Below are 20,052 nucleotides of genomic sequence, written 5' to 3'. Positions count from 1 at the left end.
ACAGTTAGGACTATCTTTAAAATAGTAATTTTGAAATTTCCAAGAATTCCTGGGAATACTGATTTACTGTCCCTGAATCTGAGTTGCATGCCAGGAATATGGAAATGCTGAAAACTTCCTTTTTGTTACAGTTTGTCATGATTAAAAATATATCATTTTTGCTGAATAAACATACTTAAAAAATAAAGGTAAAGGATATTGTAATAAACACAGTATTTGTAAATATAAATTATCTTTTGTTTTTTATTTTAAGAGCAATCCCATTTCCAAAATATAAAACAATAGGCTTGTTTTCAAAGGACCCTATAAATATAGCTTCATTTTATTTACAAAAAAATAGTGCAATAGCACTGACAGTTTATCAGAATAGTATTAGTCCAGCATCCTTTTGGGTTTAGTACCTGCAGACCTACGACGACACACAAATCAAATCAGTAATGGCCACAAACATGTAATTTGTATTTCAACCTGAATTTGAGCAACCAATGTAGACAAATCATTTATTTGGAATTTAGATCCACAAATCTAAAAATTAAGGGAAAAAAAGAATGCTTATTTCTATTCAGTTTTTCAAGAAACTCAAAGGAAACATTCCATCTCTCTGAGATGTGGGCCAGTATTTCTGTTGAGTGATCTGTAACCACACATGCTGAAGAAAGGCTTCACAGCACCCCGGAAATTATATTCCTTCAGGGCATCACACCTGAAGGACCTTACACACTCCACCCACACACCAAGTTTATGGCCAAAAAACAAGGTCTGGGTTCAGAATCACACTATCAGTAATTAATGGAACAGCAAAAGGTGCTAGGTATCTCTCAGACAGATACATACTTCTCCAATCTCTGTAGTTGGTGTGGTCCAATTAGATTAACGCTAAAGCCCTGGCCTCTTTTCTAACAAAAATAAACCCATTCAAAATGGGGATTTGGATAACCCCTTCTTTATAAGTCCCCAAGTTAATTGACCCTTGAAATACAGTTGTTCTTGTAAGAAGCCAGTTCCTTGCTACTGCACATGGGTCAGTTTTAAAGTCAATCCAGGCAAGAGAGTTCAGAAAGAATATTCATCAAATTATTTACAAATATTTCAAATTAACTTCTACTTGAACAATGAAATGGAAGATCTTGTACATTTTCACTGGTTATCAGTTTCAACATTATGCTGATGGCATCCACTCCATACAGAGGCAGCCAAGCTCCACACATATGCAGAAGCAGAGGGCAGAAAACATCACCATGGCTTGGCAGTCCTTTGACTTCCAACAGACAAACGTTGATTATGAGCTATGTTGCTCTGTAGTGTTCTTCTGAGTTTTGTGTTTTGAACACAAAGGCGTCTGTTGCTGCTTCAAGAAGATATACTGGAATCTTCTTTTAGCTTACTTTCTTTTCTCTGAGGTTATTTAAAAAGTGTGAAACATTTTCATAAACCACAAAGGTGATGCAGCAGGCTGGAGTCACTCTAATCAAATTGGGGGCAATTCCTTTGTAAAATCCACCGATACCTTCTTTCCTTTAAAGGAGGAACAGAGAGACACACACTTAGTTTCCTAAGTAGCCCGTGTGAACATAGTAACAGTTCATTAGCACAGAGCACGGAATAAGCACTCATGCCTCACCCTACTTACACGTTGGTTTAAACCATGTGTGCGATGCCCTGAAGTAATATAATTTATGAGCCATTTATATGTCTTTTATAAACTGATGAAGAATGAGGGTAAAGACATCTCAAAATATAATGATAGAGTACTGCATTTTTTTAGTAATGCATTCAGATGTTTTTAAGTCGATGACAATGCTGGAGACTTAACAGATCTAACTTGATCATCTCTCATGGCAACCAGGTGGTTCAGGCTTATAAGCCTGGTACTCGTGAGGGACAGGAGGAGTTGTTACAAGTCTAAAGTCTTTGTGAAGCTGGCTGGACTAGACACTAAGCACCACGCTAGTTGGAGCTATATCCCAAAGACTGCGTCTCAGACAGACATGCTTGTTAGCAACTGGTATGTCGTGATCTCAGAATTGACATAAGTGTACAAAAAACTAAATGTAGTTCACATAAAGCAAAATGTTACTTCCTTAATACCGAAAACAGGGAAGTTAGTAAGTTAACATGCAGATTATCAAACAGAATTTATTTTTTTAATAATTAATTAACTTAGTTAGTTTATATCCCTACTGCAGCTTCTCGTCCCTCTTTTCCTCTTGCCCACCCCCTTCTCCTCCCTTTCTCCTCAGAAAAGGGGAGGCCTCCATGGATATCAACCAGCCTTGGCACATCAATTTGCAGTAAGATGATGTGCATCTTCTCCTGTTGAGGCTAGATAAAGGAAGCCCAGAAGGGGGAAAGAGTCCCAAAGGCAGGCAAAAGAGTCAGACACAGACTCTGCTCCCAGTTCAAACAGTGTTTCCTAAAGTAAACTAAATTTCAACAGTCCCTTCAGGCCCTTCAGAATTAAAAGAAATACAGAGGAAGTCTACGTGTGATAACTTCGTTCTTTGTACCCTCTTCTACTTCCTCACAGAGACCAGCACTTGTAGCGTTCTGGAGCCTCTGGTAGATACAGAAATGCCTTGTTAAATGTATGTAATAGCTGTCTGACTTCATATTTACAATGCCAATATTCTGAGCCTTAACTCTGTGCTGATAATTTTTCAAAGCAACTTAGTACAGAGTGGATAATCTAGGCATACTTATGAGTAATCCTGATGCTCCTATACTCTTACCTCCACGTCTTTATGATCACGTCCATCACACCACCATAAGACACATGCTGGTCCTGAAGACGGGCTCTCACAACCTGATATGGGTATGTTGCTGCTACAGCAAATATTTTGGATAGTGCTGCAACAGAGATATATTCTGCTGTGCTCTAAAATGAGAAGATAAATAAGATTTCTTTAAAAGTAAAAATTACATAGAAAAAATCTAAATAAATATATAAAAAATACTGTTCCCTCTTTAACACAAATTAAAATTAACACTATTTAATATGGGGTTCTATTTAACATTTGTGCCATCAGCTTATAAAATATTTAGCTGTTAGTTAAATTAGTGACATAATATTTATTATGATAGCAATATTGTCAAAGTAAACACATTTTTAAAAATGTCTACATATTTAGTGCCCACGAAAGTAAATGATGTTACTTTAAAAGAATTATCTTACCAGCTGGGCTTCTGGTAATCTATTGATGTGTTCATTGTACTTCAACTTTAGCAATTCATATGCCATAAACTGAAGAGCACCATGTGATGTTCCAAACAGCCCAGGGACAAATCCCTAAATGGAATGATAAAGAAATACAAAATTAAACAGCTTTCAATAAACGATATACTTAAAATATTTTTATATTTCTTTATGTAAATTCATCTACATTTTACCTAAATAACATTTTAATCTCTATCTTAGTAAGTCATGTATATTAAATATACTATATTTATATAAGTATATTTATATTATATTATAAATAATATTCACTATATTAACATTTTATAAATTATAAATATATACACTTAATACATACACATGACATAGGTTTTAAGAACAGTACTGTCTTTTTTTAAAGCTGTTTGGATTTTCATAGGTTTTTTTGGTGTTTTTAAAAACAGTATACAGATGAACATAAAAAAGATCCATACTAGCAAGAATTGTGGTTTGAATCGGTTAAATTTAGTAAAGAATATAAAGCTAGTGATATTTCAAAGGATTGTGCAGATATTCTAAAAGAACAGAATAAGAAATCATGAAAGGAATTATAGAACTGAATAATGTAATTGCAAATAAAATTGCCCACATAAAAGTAATCTAAAACCTCAAGTTTATATGCTAGTGATTTTTAAAGTATTACACAAGTTTTTAAATACAAAGTAAAATTTAATACATATATTTCAGTCTAAATATAATATTTTTTCTTTCTTTCCTTTCCCTCCCTCTCCCTCTCCTTTTCTCTCTCTCTTGACAGGATTTCTCTGTAAAGCCCTGGCTGTCCCAGAACTCACACTGTAGTTGGCTTTGAACTTAAAGATCCTCCTGCCTCTGCCTTCCCCAGTGCTGGGATTATATATATATACATATTATATATATCCAGTTGTATAATATCTATACATCTATACTCTTACCTAGATACCTACCTAACTAGCTACTTAGCTATTTAGTGAGGATAAACGAAAGAAAAAGGGCTGTGGCGGTTAAACCTCACTGTCAGTACAAGTGGGGAGATGCACTGTGGGTGTGTACACACACAGCCTAGATACAGACACCCTTCCTGTGAGCTGGAGACCTGGAGCGTTCAGGTGGAAAAGGAAAGACCAGTGGAGCACCAGCATGTCTCTGTTTCCTACGCATGGAGCTGCTCTGACTGTCCACCACCAGAGCCTCACACCTCTGAAACGGCAAGCCATGGAAGTTCTCCTTTCTCTAGTTGTTTCTCTCAGTGTGGCCACAGTGACACAAAAGCAACTAATAGCAAGAGAAATCAGGGCAAGAGAAAAAGGTTCAGATCTTGCTGCCACTAGATTCACTAAATAGATACCTGACAAAGTATCTAGACCATTCTCAAATCAAAGTCAGGAAGATACAGCTTAAAGTACAATTTCAATATTATAATCAAGATTTCAGTTTTATTCAGTTGTTTGTTGCACAAGTTTGGTTTCTTTTTAGGACCAATTATAGGTCATTGAGAAGTGAAACAAAGAATCCAGTATGGTGGCACATGCTTACCATTTCAGCATTCTATAGTCATAGATAGGAAGGGTTAGGGTTGAAGGCTAGCCTGGGCACATGCTTATTACTTTAATATTCTGTAGACATAGATAAGAAGGTTTAGAGTTGAAATATATAGCAAGACTTTGTCTCAAAAATAGCACAAATATAAAACCTAGTATTAATTACTATTTCCAGTTATTCAAATTATATTCATGATAACTTGTTACCTTGTACAATCCACGCACTCCTTCATATTTATATATCTTCAGAAGGGCATCAAACATTCCTTTGTATTGTCTCTGTGAAGGGTTAACAACACCACCATACTGCAACATAAGGCGAGTTTTTGTCACCCAAAATGGGTTTGTAATGCAGAGTGTCATGGCTCCTAAAACCATATTTAAAGATTAATTAGCAAAGAGGTACTGCTTCATGTAATCCAAATTAAAAACAGTTCATTAGATAAAGAACATGTGCACTAAGCATAGAGAAGGCCCACTTGATCAAGATCTGGGGTATAACCAGGTATGGTGGTGTACACCTTTAATCCCAGAATGCAGGAGGCTGAGGCAGGCACATCTCTATGAGCTGAAGGCTAGCCTGATCTACAGAGTGAGTAGATCACTCTGACAGCCCAGCATACACAGTAAATCCCTGTCTAAAAACAAAAATAAAATAAAACAACAACAAAACCACTGGGCATAGGAGATTACATTTAATTAAGGAAATGAGGGCAAAAATATTCCAATCAACTGAGCATCGGTTTTCCTAGAGAATAAGCCATGAAGAGGCTGTATTTGGGGCAGTGGGATGTGAGGCACCGCCCAAGAGTCAAAAAGAAAACATAAGCCAAAAAAGTTTCTCCTGTGGCCAGTGAGAGGTAAACTTAAGAGATAAAATGTGAATTCGTTTCCCTGTCAGGACAGAGAAAAGCTACCCAGACTCCTATATCCTATATATTGTAGCGTGGGCAGAGGTGAGACCTTAGGAGCTGCATTTAATGCAGGAGTGTGGTTTAGGGAGGAGAAAGCAGAAGTGTGGCTTCTCACCCTCATGTACACATGTCCACCCCAGGCCCACCACAACCTGCCTCAGAGCCCTCAGGAGCGGTCACTCCCCCGGCAGTCCAACATGGCACCCTTTGTAATCCTTACATGTCGCTACAAATTTCAGCTGGTGATAAGTGGTGACGAAACAGCTGGGAGGTGGGGTCGGGAAGATCATCTCAAGGCTCGCCCTGGCATATTATATATGATTCTATCTTTAAAAAAACCTACCTCCTGCCCTACCAAAAACTAAATCTGGTCAAATTTCTCATTTATAAACATCAAATTCTATAGTGATTTGGGTCCTGCATATAGCTACGTATATGAAAATAAGACAGTTCTTGCTTTAAAAGACTACTCTGATGACAATGCAGCCACTTCTGATGAGAACTGATAGCCTAAGATCAGAAAGAAGGAGAGGAGGACCTCCCCTATCAGTGGACTTGGGGAGGGGCATGCATGCAGAAAGGGGAGAGAGGGTGGAATTGGGAGGGGAGAAGGGAGAGGCTTATGGGGGGGATACAAAATGAATAAAGTGTAATTAATAAAAGTTAAATAAAAAAAAACAACAAAAAAAAGACTACTCTGTAAGCAAGAAGAAACCAAGTTACACAAGGAATCAGAATAGGCTTTATGCACACTGTGGCCTCACTGTTTTTCCTTGGTGGCACACACACTGAAACAAGAGAATGAAGTTACTAAGTTATATAATTTGAAAACACCATATCCAAATCATCTCAGAATAATTTCTCAGATATTATTTTACATTTATGAGTGTCTTTCCTGAACGTATGTGTGTGCACCATATGTATGTCGAGCGCCCTCAGAGGCCAGAAGAGGGTGTCAGATCCCCTGGCCTAGAGCTATGTGATGGCTGAGCCACCATGTGGGTGCTAGAAATCCAGCAAGGACCTCTGAAGAGCAGCCAGCATCCTAAGTGCTGAGCCACCTCTGCACCTCAGCCAAATCATCACAGTCTAGGGACCCCTGAGATTCTAATATTCAACAGGGAGCTGGGGGAGGGGGGAGTTAAAGAATAAAAATAAAAATCAAGCCTGGAGGCAAAAGGCCAGAGGGAGACCTTTACTCAAATATACCCAAGCACCCCCACCTCACCCAAGAAATTCTGTGTGGAAGATGATGTTATAAGCTGCCTTACCAGCTTCAGCAGCCGAGACAAGGTATTCGATTGGTTCTAGCTGTTCAGCTCTTCCCTCTGTCTTATAGGACTTGATGGCACTGTAACTAAAAATATTAAATACAAGCAAATTCAATTTAATTAAACACACAAGTTTAGTCTGAACACGACTCATAAAGCAACAGTCCATTTTAAAGCATGATCTCCACAGTAAAAGTCAATGTATAATGAAATCACAGATTAAGACTCATTTAAGGGTAGGCAGAAATGGCTCACGGTGAGCATACCACCCTCCCCATAAATGAACACACCTAGCAATAGAGGTGTGAGATATACTAGTTACACCTTCAGCAATTAATAGCAACAGAAGAAAATGGGAAATGAAGATGCTGTGGCAATACAGACATTGGAAAGAAGGCAAACAAAGTCAAAGAAGGGGCACAGACAAACACATGTTCAGGAAGGGCATTCAGCTTTCTGATGGACAGTGGGGAACATAAGGCATTCAGAAACACAAACACACACACAGAAGTCCCTATGTAGAAGTAGCTTTGACCTGGGCACTGAGACAGGTGCGGTTTAAACAGGGAAAGAGATACACAAGGGGAAAGTGATAGTGAGAGGGATGACACAAGAAGGAATAAAAACCACAAGAGTGGCAGGTGGAGATTCGGGTGCTGTGTGGCAGAGAGCAGCACTAACTGGTGCTGAGCAGGAAAGATAAACCAGGCCTGCTTTTTGTTATTTTGTAAACAAAATGTTTATTATGCGTATGCACGTGCATCTGTGTGCCCACAGCAGCTGCAGCTGCAATGACAGGCTGTTTTGAGCTGCTTAATGTAGGGGCGAGAAGCAAGCTCTGCTTCTCTGGAAGATCAGCAAGCTGAGCCATCTCTCCACTCCCTATTTTGTTTGAGGCAGGTCTGTTGGGGCTGATCTGGAGCCACTATGTACTCAAATGTTAATTGTGTGCTCCCCAAGATCCTTACAAGCAAATCCTCACTATCCAAAATGACACGGTATGAACCTTGTCACCCAAATTATCCCTGATTGGCAAATAAAGTTGCTTACACCTGGGGTGGGAAGGAGAGAGGTAGGTGGAGCCAAGGTTCGTGGGCTTTTGGGAGTCAGAGAAGGACCACAGAGAGAGTTGCAGAAGAGAGGAGCAAGGAGGAAGAAGGAGCACATCACCATGGGTTAGCATCAACTAGAAGCAGATGGCCAGGAGGAGCTTGCTCTGAAGATGGGCATGATGGAGAGAAGCAGCCCAAATGGAGACATGTGCAAGTATTTTTTATATCTGCCCAGCCCCAGGCATATTAAGGCTTATTAAAAAATCTAACAGATTTCTGTGTCTTTTATTCGTCTAACAGCGGGTTAAGGAACAACCACCATCTTAATTGTATGAACCAATATTAAATATTAATAATCTCTCTGCACAGGTCTTCTACACTCGCCATAAGTAAAGGGTGACCTTGAACTCCCAGTCTTTGTGCACCTATCTACCAAGTGCTGGGATTAGAGATGTATAACCACAGCCCAACTTCCACTTTCCTCTTGAAAGATTTTGGTTGAAGAAACTTTTCCAACTTTACCCATAATATTTTATCAATGTTCTGTTTACAATGTTCTATTGTAAGAAATTCTTATCACAAAATTCACAGAGCCTGTCCTTAGATACTCTTGGGAATATCTTCCACCCCTCTCTCTCTCTGTCTCACACACATACACACACACACACACACACACACACACACAAAGAGCATATAAATTGAAGTTGTATAGATTAAATACTTTCCTTTACATGTAAAAGAAACTTTTATTCAACTGTCTCAGATTATTACTGCCTCTGTCTGCTAGCCTAGGCCTAGTCCTATTAAACAACTGCTTTATTTACTTTTGCTAATCTGGTCACAGCACTTCAGAACTCCTGAAGAAGTTATACTGTGTCTGAGTCATGCAGAGCTAAGCAGTGGTTTTAACTAAAACAAAGAGCTCTGACATGTCAGAACCCTGACACTTCAATGTTTCTGCCTTCATCGCACAGAAACAGTTTCTGTAAGGATGTTTCTCTATCTCATCCTATTATCTTCTTACTATTAGCAACTCTGTTATGGGTCAAATGTCTCTGATCACAAATGGCAGACAGGAAACTAACAAACTACTTTGCATTCTAAATCTTTCAATTAAAAAAACTGATTAAATCAGTCACTCATGTGGAAAAAAAAAGTGATATGCAGAAATCATTAAACAAGATCCCTTTAATACTGTAAAATCCCCAGATCTACTCACAAGAAAAAGTAGAGTCCCCAGGATAAACCTGCACCCCACACATTTGGGGTTACTCCTTGATAAAGTCCTCGAAGTCCATCAACTTTCCAAATGGTAGTCAAGCAATGTAAAATTCCATTATATTTTGGTCTCACTTCCAGTCCATCACTCACTGCATTGAAGAATACACAGGTGAGAAGAGGTGCTGGCTCATGAATCATACATAGACACAGTAAGATCCGTACAGGAATTAAGTTCACGAGAAAAACCTCAGCTAGAGAAATTTGTTTTAAATTAGTACATCCATCAACCTCCAAGGTATTCAGCCAGACCATACTAAAATCTCTAATAGTTCAGAAAGTAGGCCTTAAAGAACCCAAAACACTTATATGTTTGTTACAGATACTTATGAACTCAAATATATGAAAATATTACTCAGGGTCTAGAGAAATTGCTCAGTGGTTTGCAGAGGACCTGGGTGTGACTCTCAGTACTCACATGGTGGCTCACAGCCACCTGTTACTCCAGCTCCACGGGATCTGACACCCTCTTGTGAACTCTGTAGGCACCAGGCATGCAACCGCTACATACACATACATTCAGGCAAAAACACACATAAAATAAAAATAAAAATACTACTCAACAACCAAAGGAAGCTAGTCAGCTGCTTCAACCCTATCAAGAATGTCAGCAAGATCTGAGGGCAACAGGGAAGGGATCTGGAGGAAGGGCAGCCTTAGGATGTTCTCTCTCTACCAACACACACACACACACACACACACACACACACACACACACACCTCAGTCAGAACAGAAGTACCCAAAGTATTTCACTTGAACATTCTTTTCTAACTGTTCCTGTTCTACGGTCCCACAGCTCATATCCACAGAGATGCTCATGCCACCTGGGGTCCAGTCGCCACCCCTCTTCCTTTTCTTTTTATTAAGCAATCTTTAAAAAACAAGTTCTTTTAATCTTTTTTATTCTACCACATAAAGCTCTCTTGGATCTGTCCACATCTCAGAAAATGTTGCCATCTGTTCTTAAGCAGTAGTAGCATTTTGAAGGGTAGTGTCACTATGCCTAGCTAACTTTGGCATTTGTTTTTACTTTGTTTCTATAGGAGTGAAAACCACATTTGAAATAGGATAATTTGAGTGAAAGAAGAAAGCTTAACAGGACTGTGGGCAGGTTGTAGAAAAAACTATATGAAACAATGCAGTACCAACAAGTGCTTTATGGTTTTAAGAAGTCATGTAATCCTGGGAGTGGAATATTAAGTATCTCAATAGGAAATATTTCATATTATCCATATGACACCAGATTATAAAACCAACGTTCTACATTATAAAATTTCACGATACAAAAATAACAACTTTCTTTTATATCAGTTTGCATACTCCTTTCTTTTCCATTGACAAGCATTTTTCCTTGCTATTCGATTTCCACAAATAAGATGCTAAAAAAAAAAATCGTGGTTATTGTCCATCTCATAGTCATTCTATCACTTCTACACTCACTCTCCTCTGATATGTGAGTTCTCATCTTTTAATCCATGTTTTAGGCTTAGCATGCAAGAAATGGGTTTCATCACAGAGCTTTTATATGTATGTGTCATCATGCAGCTTGAGACAGGGTTCTGAAGTGGAAGTTTCTGGTTTCCTTGAAGACTCAGTTTTGTCATGTGATGTTTTTCTGCAAGCTGGCAACTTGATGTTTTGCTGGAGGTTGGCTTGTGAGAGAGCATGTGATGTTTTGCTATGAGCTCTCATGTGTGAGGGGTGCAACTTTAGCCAGCTGAGAACATCAGTGGGTGGACTCTGAGAAGAGGGGATACATAGAGGCCTTCACACAGTGAGACATCACTTTTTGGATCAACATTGCTGTACTGATTTTCATTCTTTGACACTTGAATTTGCAGACAGAAACATTCCAGAGAACTCCTTGGGGCAATCAACTAAGTCTTGCGGCTTTTGATGACTTTTCCTGATCTAAATGCTATTGCTGCTTCATGTTGGCCTTCAGACTAGACTGCTGGTATAGTGACCACTGAGTTTGGTAATCCCCTAAAAACCCATCGACCCTAATCAGCAGGTCTGTAGACCTTTCCCCTACTAATCTCCTACTTAATGGGGGTGGGTGGGTGGAAGGAAGGTAAAGGTGTTTAAGAACCCTAAATAAAATAGGTTTGATGAAAAATCTAAGCCTATAGGGTTTCTCTAAGGAGCCTAGCTGTCCTAGAATTCATGATGGGGACCAGGCTGGCCTGGAACTCACAGAGATATGACTGCTTCTGCCTCCAGAGTGCCGGGATTAAAGGTGTGCACCACCACCTCTTGGCCATTATACTGTTTTTATTTCATTCTTTTCTACCACTGCCCTCTTTTGTATGCCCTGTTCCCTCTGTTTGGTCTGCCCATCTTTTTATTAGTAAAAAGTTCTCTAAAGAATATCCTTGGGATGAGAGAGTTAGCTCAGCTAACTCTTCCAGAGGATTGGGATTCAATTCCCAGCACCCACATGGCAGCTCATAACTTTCTGTAACTCCAGTTCTAGGGAGTTCCAGTTCTAACACCCATATACAGACATATGTGCACGCAAAACACCAATGGTTTTTGCATATGAAACAAACAAAAATTAAGAATATCCTATAAAGCAATTTGTGTGGATTCCTATTACTTCTTTATCATTAGCCGTTAGAAAAGGAACGATATGGGTTAAAGGGCATACATGTAAATTTAAAATACATAGTGAAAAGTATCTCCCAAAAAGTCCACACAAATTAAGTCTTTTACATGAAAGCATGCCCAGTTCTCTGTCCCCCATCTACTACTTTACAGGATGGACCTGGCAAAGAAGAATGATTACTGTTTACCAGTGTCATGCAAAGGTGGAAAGGTTAGTTCCTTTCACCATTAACCTGTCAATATTACACTACGAAATGAGATTAAAGTGCACTGGGCTTTGTGAGAGGCCTGAGTTGGACATCTAATTTTCTCTACATGGTCTTACGCTCTCTGAGCTTCAGCAACCTCCTTTGTAAAGGACATATTTCCATCTATGTCCTAAATTCTGTAAGATTTATACAAAATACAAACTTTCAGGTAGCAGGGTCACCTGCTTATGAGAGGTGCTTTGTAGCATACATGTTTTTGATGTATGCTTTGATGCCCCTTAGATTTTTGCACCTCTCATTCTGTACAAATTTTTTGTTCTGGACGTCTTTCCAGTTTTTGCTCAATAAGCTTGCAATTCAATTATGAGCCAAAAGGCAAAACAAACCATCCTGCTTTCAATGGGTATAAGCCAATGCTTGCTTTTCTGTTTTGAGAAGTTAATCTTAGTAATAACTGTGTGAATAATAGGTAAGAATGAATAGGCCTTCAGAAAGCAAGAGAGATTTATAGCTAGAGAGGTTAACAGCAAATACAAAGAGGCTGCACCACACCTGGCAATTTTGAAAATTAGAGATCTGGGTGGCACAAAAGTTGGGCTGGTGGAGGAAGAAATATTAGTTTGGAAGGAAGGGTTGAGGTGGGGGCTGCTGAGGAGTGAACTGTATTATCTCCAAAGTTCATATAAAGCTGTAGTTCTCAATGTGACTACCCCTGAAGATAGGGCCTTTATGGAGGAAATTAAGATTAAGAGGCTATTTGCAAGCCAAGGAATGGGTTCTCACTAGAAACCAACCTGACTAGCCCCTTAATCCTGGGGGCCCTTCTAGTCCCTAAATCCCCAAGAGAAAATAATCCTTTTGTTGTTTAAGCCAGACTGTATGTATTTTGTTACAGCTCACCTAACTAAAAAGTTTCTTGAAAAAAAAATACAAAAAAGTTTGGCTATGATCTCAAGGCATTATCTTTCTCAAATTTGTGTTCAATTGTCTAAAATAATCACATACATGTTTTGAGAAAGGAAATGGCTTCCTCCTTTCCTTTCCTAACCAAATAGAGAGAGAGAAATTTAATAGCTGTCCTACTAGTAACATTAAAAATTTGTTACAAACACACACACACACAAAAAAAAAAAAAAAAGAAAAAATTGTGGTGTCGTCAAGTAGAATGAATTTGAAGGCAGAGAAAACAAGAGATGAAGACTGGAATGAGGGTCTCCTTAATGTCAAAGAGAAGTTGCTATACATTGAGTTTTAGTCTAAATGACCCAATAAATTTCATAAAAGCAGCGATCTCACATCACTGTAGTGGCCCAGTAGTAACACTGAAAGATGCCAGAAGACAGTAACTGAAGAAAAAAGTTGGTATATTGGAGGAGCCAAGAAAGAAGACATTAATTTTAAACTCATTTTGAAGACCAGAAACAAGTACACTGGCTTCAAAAGCTATGTCACCCTTCCGCCCAGTACAAACTGTTTCACATATTGGCTCTTAGTTTATTTCCTTGGTCATCCCTGTAATTTTCCTTAGGACCAACTTACAATACCTCACTTCCCACTTGAAGCTCAACTAGTTCCTTCACCTTTTTCACATAACATTTCTATTCTTTTTAAAACTGTCCAAACTGGAACTCCAGTTTACATTGGGAGTCAAATGAACTGTTTGAATTTATAGCACATACATTCAGGACCAAGCCTCCCTCCTCATTGCTAGACAGTAATTTTATTAAGTGGGCTTTAATATGAAAGCACAAAATCTAGGGATTACTCAGTACTGATGCCTACTGATGACTACATCAGTTGGTTTTATGTGAACTCAGCACAACCAGAGTAATTTGGGAAGACCTCAATTGAGAAAATGCCTTCATCCAGATTGCCTGTAGGCAAGTTTGTGGGGCATTTTCTTGATAAATGGTGGGGGTGGGTCCAGCCCTAGGTTGTTGATGATTATTAATATTTAATATTGATTTATTAATTTTTTTTTTTAGTTAAACAGTGGTCATTCTTAAACCAGCTGTATACCCAAATCACCACAAAGACTAGGATTTATTTAATTAACCTAGACCACAATGCTGGGTAATAGTTACTCCATCCTAAACCTCCAAACCCACATAGCTTCCTCCCATACATCATACTTGCTTTTTTTAGTCATATCTTAAGTCTAGTTCATTTCTCCTGATGTCTCTAGGTCCTCTCCTCTCGGATCTCTCCTCCCACTCCTGATTCTTTCTCCTGCCCACTGGACCAGGATGTCCCACCCTATTCTCTCCATTGCTCAGCATTGGCTGGTTGTTTTTATTGGCAATACAGAGAACAAAATGGTAGCAAGTCACACTTGAGACAGGTGATGCTTACAATAAGCATCACAATGCAGTGTCTGGATTGAAACCAGATAGTGGGGTAGAGAAATCAGCATGTGAATGAACAAGGGTAAATTGTATACATTTCACAAGAATATTACCAACACCTAGGTGTGGAGGTGAGGTTGCTAGCCCTCGATTCCACCCCCATCTCAAGTAGTCTCGAGTTGCAGAAAAAAGGAGGTGAACAGGCCATAAGAACAAGCCAGTAAGCAGCACTCCTCCACCACCTCTGCATCAGCTCCTCTTCCAGGCTGCCTTCTGTTTCTACCTGACTTCCCTGGATGATACACTATAAAGATGTAAAAAACAAACCTTTTGCTCCCAAAGTGCTTTTGGTCATGGTGTTTTATCACAGAAAAAAAAAAAACCTTAACTAAGAAAACAACTCAACTTTCTATTGCTTATCTTCCTAAATTTCTCTTTCCTATCACCATTCAGTCAAACTGCAGGCTTTACCAGTACACAGGCGGGAAGGACTTCAATTACTATCTAATCTTAATCCCTGATTCTGTCACTAACCTCCTTATCTGCCCTACAAGTTTCCAATACTCTTCTCACTTTAAGATAATCAATCTTCTCAGGAACCAAGAATTTCCTTTCTGCCTGGTAAGCTTCGTAGCACTGTCAAAACCCAACTCCTCCAATCCTATTTTTTAATAAAAGTCCCAACAAATCCTCTTCTCCTAGAGGCTGTTCTGTGGAGGAGGGACACCAAGACACAGACCCACATTTCAAGAAATCCAAAACTATTCATGTTCAAGTCACTGTTAGCAGGAATTCACAGAGGTATTGTGGGGAGTGGTTAAGTGCACGATGGTTTTAGAGAGAAACTGCTGAGATTCAAATCTCAGATTGGTATTTACAATCTTGTGACTTGGGCAACTTAACTCCTACTATCTTCACCTGCATGAGGGGAATAATAAATTCCTAGTAATGATCAATGCAAGTTATTTTTCAATATTAATAACTACTATAACATTTATAAATGCACACTAAACTCTACAGAATTATGACTTTGTGGAATTTTTCTTGGACACACTCCACAAGTATCACCTATTTTCTACCATGGAATGTATTCGTGTCTCATCTCTGGCTACCAAAATATTAGTCCTGTGGAGAACTTTAATATCCATGGAAACTTTACAGATACAAAGGCCAGCTGTATTTTTTAATATCTATTGTTATTTTATATTACGTATATGTGTCCCCATGTGGATGTGTGCCTATGAGTGCAGGTGCTAGCACAGGCCAGAGGTCACGAACTTCCCTGAAGCTGGAGTTATAGACAGTTGTGAGCCACCTGCTCAAAGCAGGTACTAGGAACCCAACATGGGTTTTGTGGAAGTACACAGCCATCTCTCTAGTCCCAATTTTCTTTATATGTAGTCTATTTGTACTCTTATTTTGTATTTGGATTTATTCTGCTTCGCTCTTGATTTTCTGTTGTATAGAATTCTTTTACATAGCTTATGATGATGATTTTTAAGTTCTCTGACAGCAAGAAACTGTTGGTATTTCTTAGGTTGCATACCACTTGATGTGTGTCATCAAATAGTAAGACACACATCAAGTAAACTTAATAAAATTAGAATACTCTGAAGCCAATTCTAAAGATTTAATTTTCAAGGAAGAATTTAGATTGTAATCATTGAAATAACTGTAAGTGGTTTCTAAATAGTTACCAAAAATCACCTTTGAAACGCAACCTGGCATTAATTCCTAAAATGCTGCGTTAATTTCCATATACTTAATTCACACTTAAATACAGTTATTTAGAGTGTAAAAGTTTATAAATACTCCGAACTAAAGAAACCTTCGAGAATATTTTTATTCCAAACTTAGTCCTTACCCTCCGTGGAGGACAATGCTTCAGAGCTTGCACTTTCGTTTGACTTTGGACAGCCAAACATGTGGCTGACCTAAGACTTCAAATTACCCGCAAATGTGAACGACTCATGCTCGAGGGTCAATGTGCCCATCTCCTTTCCTCTCAAACTTCACTCACTCTCCCTGGCCCTTAGGGACACGGGGAAGGCCGGGACCCGCTTGCTAAACTACAGCGCCCAGGAACGCAGGGCACACAGTAACACACGGTAACGCACACAGTAACGCGGTCCTCCTCGTAGTACAGAGGCTGAGGAGACCAAGGTCTCCCCAGGGCTGACAGCGACGGCAGCCGCCCGGGGCGTGGGCGGGCCCTTACCAGCGAAGCGGATCTTCACGAGGTCCAGCGGGTGCAGCGCCAGGTTGGACAAGACCCCGCCGCTCACGCCGGCCACCAGGTTCTCGTACCGGACGTGGCGGAACACGCCGCTCCACGCCGCCGACCCGGCCGCGGACTGGCCCTGGCCTGTCATGGGCTCGGGGCTCGTCGGCACTACGGCGCCGAGCGCTGCCGACGTGGGGCGAGATGTAGTGGCCGCCACCGTGGCGACTGTCGCGGCCCGGGGCCAGGAACCGCAGGAGTTGAGCCCACTTCCGGAACCGGAGCCCGGGAAGTCACTGCAGAGCTCTCAGACTCGCGGACAGAGCGGAGAGTGGGAGAACGAGCAGCGCCTAGCCGCCTGGCCCCGCCCCGCGCGCCTGGCCCCGCCCCCGCGCGCCTGGCCGCGCACTAGCCCGCCTGACCCCGCCCCCCGCCTGGCCCCGCCCCGCCCGCCTGGCCCCGCCCCGCCCGCCCGGCCGCGCACTCGCCCTCAAGACCCGACTCCCCCGACTGCGGGCGGACTGCCTTCTCCTGACAGCCAGGGCGACTACGGAACGCCGCAGGGTCCAGCTGAGCCACCCGGCGTCTACACAGTAGAGCCACGTGACAGGAAGCAGCCTACGGAAGGCGGAAGTCGTGTGTCTGCGTGGAAGCCGGGTTAATCCGAACGCGGCTGAAGGCTCGTGGAGTTTGATATCCAGAGCCGCCGAGATGAAGGTGAAAATGCTGAGCCGGAACCCCGACAACTACGTCCGCGAAACCAAGCTGGACATACAAAGAGGTGAGACGAGCTGGAACCGAGGAAGGCGCGCCTTCCCGAGCTCCTCGGATCTGGCCAGCTTTCAGCGTAAAGGGGGCGGGAGGCCGACCCTCGGGGCTCGTGTTTTCCTTAGTTGCAGATGACAGCGCTTCAAGTCTGTGGAAGAACTTTCCTCTCGAGCGGAGGAGTGCTTCCCGTTTTCTACTTCTGTCAGCCCTTCTCTGTGTTCAGGTTTCCAGCTGTTGGAGTTTGAGCATTCAAGTTTTTATTTTATTTTATTTTATTTTATTTATTTTATGTACATTGGAGTGAAGGTGTCAGATCCCTTGGAACTGGAGTTACAGACAGTTGTGAGCTGCTATGTTGGTGCTGGGAATTGAACCCGGATTCTTTGGAAGAGCAGACAGTGCTCTTAACCACTGAGCCATCTCTCCAGCACCCAACATTCAAGTTTTTAAAAAACTTAGCTGCGCTTTGGGCACTTTACTACTTCAGATTATCTACTTCTGGATGTGGAAAGGAGAAAAGATGGGAAGAGATTCAAAGGACTCAGTTTTCTCTTGACTGCTCTTGAGAGTTTGAGGAGAGAATGGTTAAGGTGAAGTTGGAGAGTTTTATTTTTCTTTACTGCTCTGTTTCCCGTTAGCATGCCGACCCTTTATGAATGAGTTTTTGGCAACAATCTTGTAAGGACAGGCCATTCTAACTGAAGAGAATAGTAGATATAACTAAGGCACAGAAAAGAAGTATTATGTCTTTAGAGTGAATGAGAATAAGTGATAGTAACTCTTGGTAACTACAGGTTGTGTGTTTGTGTGTATGAACATTCTCAAGATGTGGTTTATGGTTCCTGCCCCAAGGTGCTTTAACAAGGTATTTCTTTAATACAAAATAGATTTGTGACTTGGATTTGATATTATTTTGAGTCTTTGAACATCATTGGGTCTTTCTTCACCTTTTTCACCAATCAAGTGCATTGCTGGTAGGTAGCTTGCATTGCCCTTGCCAATATGAGTGCAATTCAGGCTTTCTCTTTGAGCCGTACACGTGGGAAGCTTTCTCTCAAGCATAGTCTTTACATACTTACACTCTGCACATGCCCCTTTGCATTGCAGTATCCTCTTCTGTGCTTCCAGTACATAGTTTTGAATTTCTGTCAGTCCTTATCACGTTGTCTCATGATTACATATTGGTTAGCAGGCTTTTCTATCAGACTGAGTTTGCAAAGAGGGGGTAAAGCATACTGTGTTTAGACAATGACTCACATAAACAGCTTCTTCATAAGTGTCTGAATGCATGAATGAGTGAAAGAATGAATACATGGGTGGGTGACAGTCTGGACATAGTAGTGAATGCTAGGAGATACAGCCATTTTTGTTATTAACATCTTTTTTCTCCCTATTTTTATATTATAATGAAATGTTAAAATAGAATCAAAATTAAAAAAATAGAACTTTTGGAGTACTATAAAATATAAAACAAACACATTTGTTACCATTTTTTTAGTGTCATTTTCTTGTAAATTTTGTGTAATGTGTAAATACCAGACTAAGTACTGATGAACCTTTATTTTTAAAATATCCTTGATAATTCTGATGTATCTGGTTAATGTGTAAGAGCACCTTACACAAATAAATGTAGTTTTATATGAGTTACACAGTATTGTATCTAGTGTGTATGATATTCAGAAGGTGCTATATTAGTGCTAGTCATTTTGTTTGTCCTTGGCTAGGTGAATGAAGTTAGAAGTGGATACGATGATTGTGATTCAGAAGACTTACACTGAATATTTTAAAGGGATGTGTAAGGTTTGGGTAGGTGTAGATGAAAGTTAAGTCTTAATGGAAGGGGTGTTATATAAAAGGAAATGCAAGGTAGTTTTAGGTGATAGGAAATAAACCTGTCTGAGCTGAGCTTCAGGAAGTACTTGAAGCAGATGAGACAGTGAGTCCAGGCATCGAAGACCAGAAAGGAGTTTGAACTTAGTTCTGTACTTCTAAAAGTAGGTGTTTAGACTATCCGTCACCATTAGAACGTTTAGAACATTAATTAGAACATCAGTGTTTATTTCCTATCTTAAAAAACAAGCTGAACTAGCCCTTTGGTTCAAGCCTTTAGTCCCAGCACAAGACCTTACCACCTCATTTCAGCCGTTTGCTGCATATCCTGGAAAGAGTAGGGTTGACAAGAGAGAACTTGCTTCTACGTTTAGAATAGTGTAGCATATTTGTTGTGGGGTATAGTAATTTATAGAATGAAAGGAAAGACTGTAAAATATTTGTTCTTGCAGAAGTTCCTTGACTTTATTATGCCAAAGTTCTTAGGAGAACCTAACTGTGAACTAAATATTTTTGAAATTATCAAACTTTTCTGTAGTTATGAATACTAACATGCTTTCTTTTAGGATTTTTTTTTTATTAATTACACTTTATTCACTTTGTATCCTCCCCGTGGTTCCCTCCCTCCTCCTGTCCCAATCCCTCCCTTCCTCCACCTTCTGCATGCATGCCCTCCCCAAGTCCACTAATAGGGGAGGACTTCTTTTCCTTCCTTCTGATCCTAGTCAATTAGGATTCATCAGGAGTGGCTGCCTTGTCTTCTTCTGTGGCCTGGTAATGCTGCTTCCCCCTCAGGGGGAGGTAATTAAAGAGCAGGCCAATCAG

The 20,052-nt window shown here is 40.3% G+C and overlaps 2 protein-coding genes across 2 annotated transcripts in view; one reads left to right on the top strand and one right to left on the bottom strand.

Annotated features, from left to right (window-relative positions):
* Positions 1–215: 215 nt before the first annotated feature.
* On the bottom strand, positions 216–17,001 carry Slc25a32 (solute carrier family 25 member 32). The gene is made up of 7 exons (XM_021658785.2): positions 16,627–17,001; positions 9,188–9,338; positions 6,917–7,002; positions 4,939–5,099; positions 3,173–3,286; positions 2,730–2,875; positions 216–1,515 (listed from the first exon to the last, which is right to left on the bottom strand). Exons 1-7 carry the CDS (start codon positions 16,778–16,780, stop codon positions 1,377–1,379), a joined length of 951 nt encoding a protein of 316 aa, XP_021514460.1. The 5' UTR covers positions 16,781–17,001; the 3' UTR covers positions 216–1,376.
* Positions 17,002–17,227: 226 nt separating this feature from the next.
* Positions 17,228–20,052, top strand: part of Dcaf13 (DDB1 and CUL4 associated factor 13) — a 30,472-nt gene continuing 27,647 nt past the window's right edge. Inside the window, exon 1 of the mRNA XM_021658782.2 lies at positions 17,228–17,410. Coding sequence (XP_021514457.1) covers positions 17,341–17,410 — 70 coding nt within the window. The 5' untranslated portion in view covers positions 17,228–17,340. The remainder of the gene's footprint in view (positions 17,411–20,052) is intronic.

This window comes from Meriones unguiculatus, chromosome 8, assembly GCF_030254825.1.
Source record: "Meriones unguiculatus strain TT.TT164.6M chromosome 8, Bangor_MerUng_6.1, whole genome shotgun sequence".
Lineage (NCBI taxonomy): Eukaryota > Metazoa > Chordata > Mammalia > Rodentia > Muridae > Meriones > Meriones unguiculatus.
The sequence above is the reverse complement of the archived record's forward strand: the minus strand, read 5'-3'. Positions and strand labels throughout refer to the sequence as shown.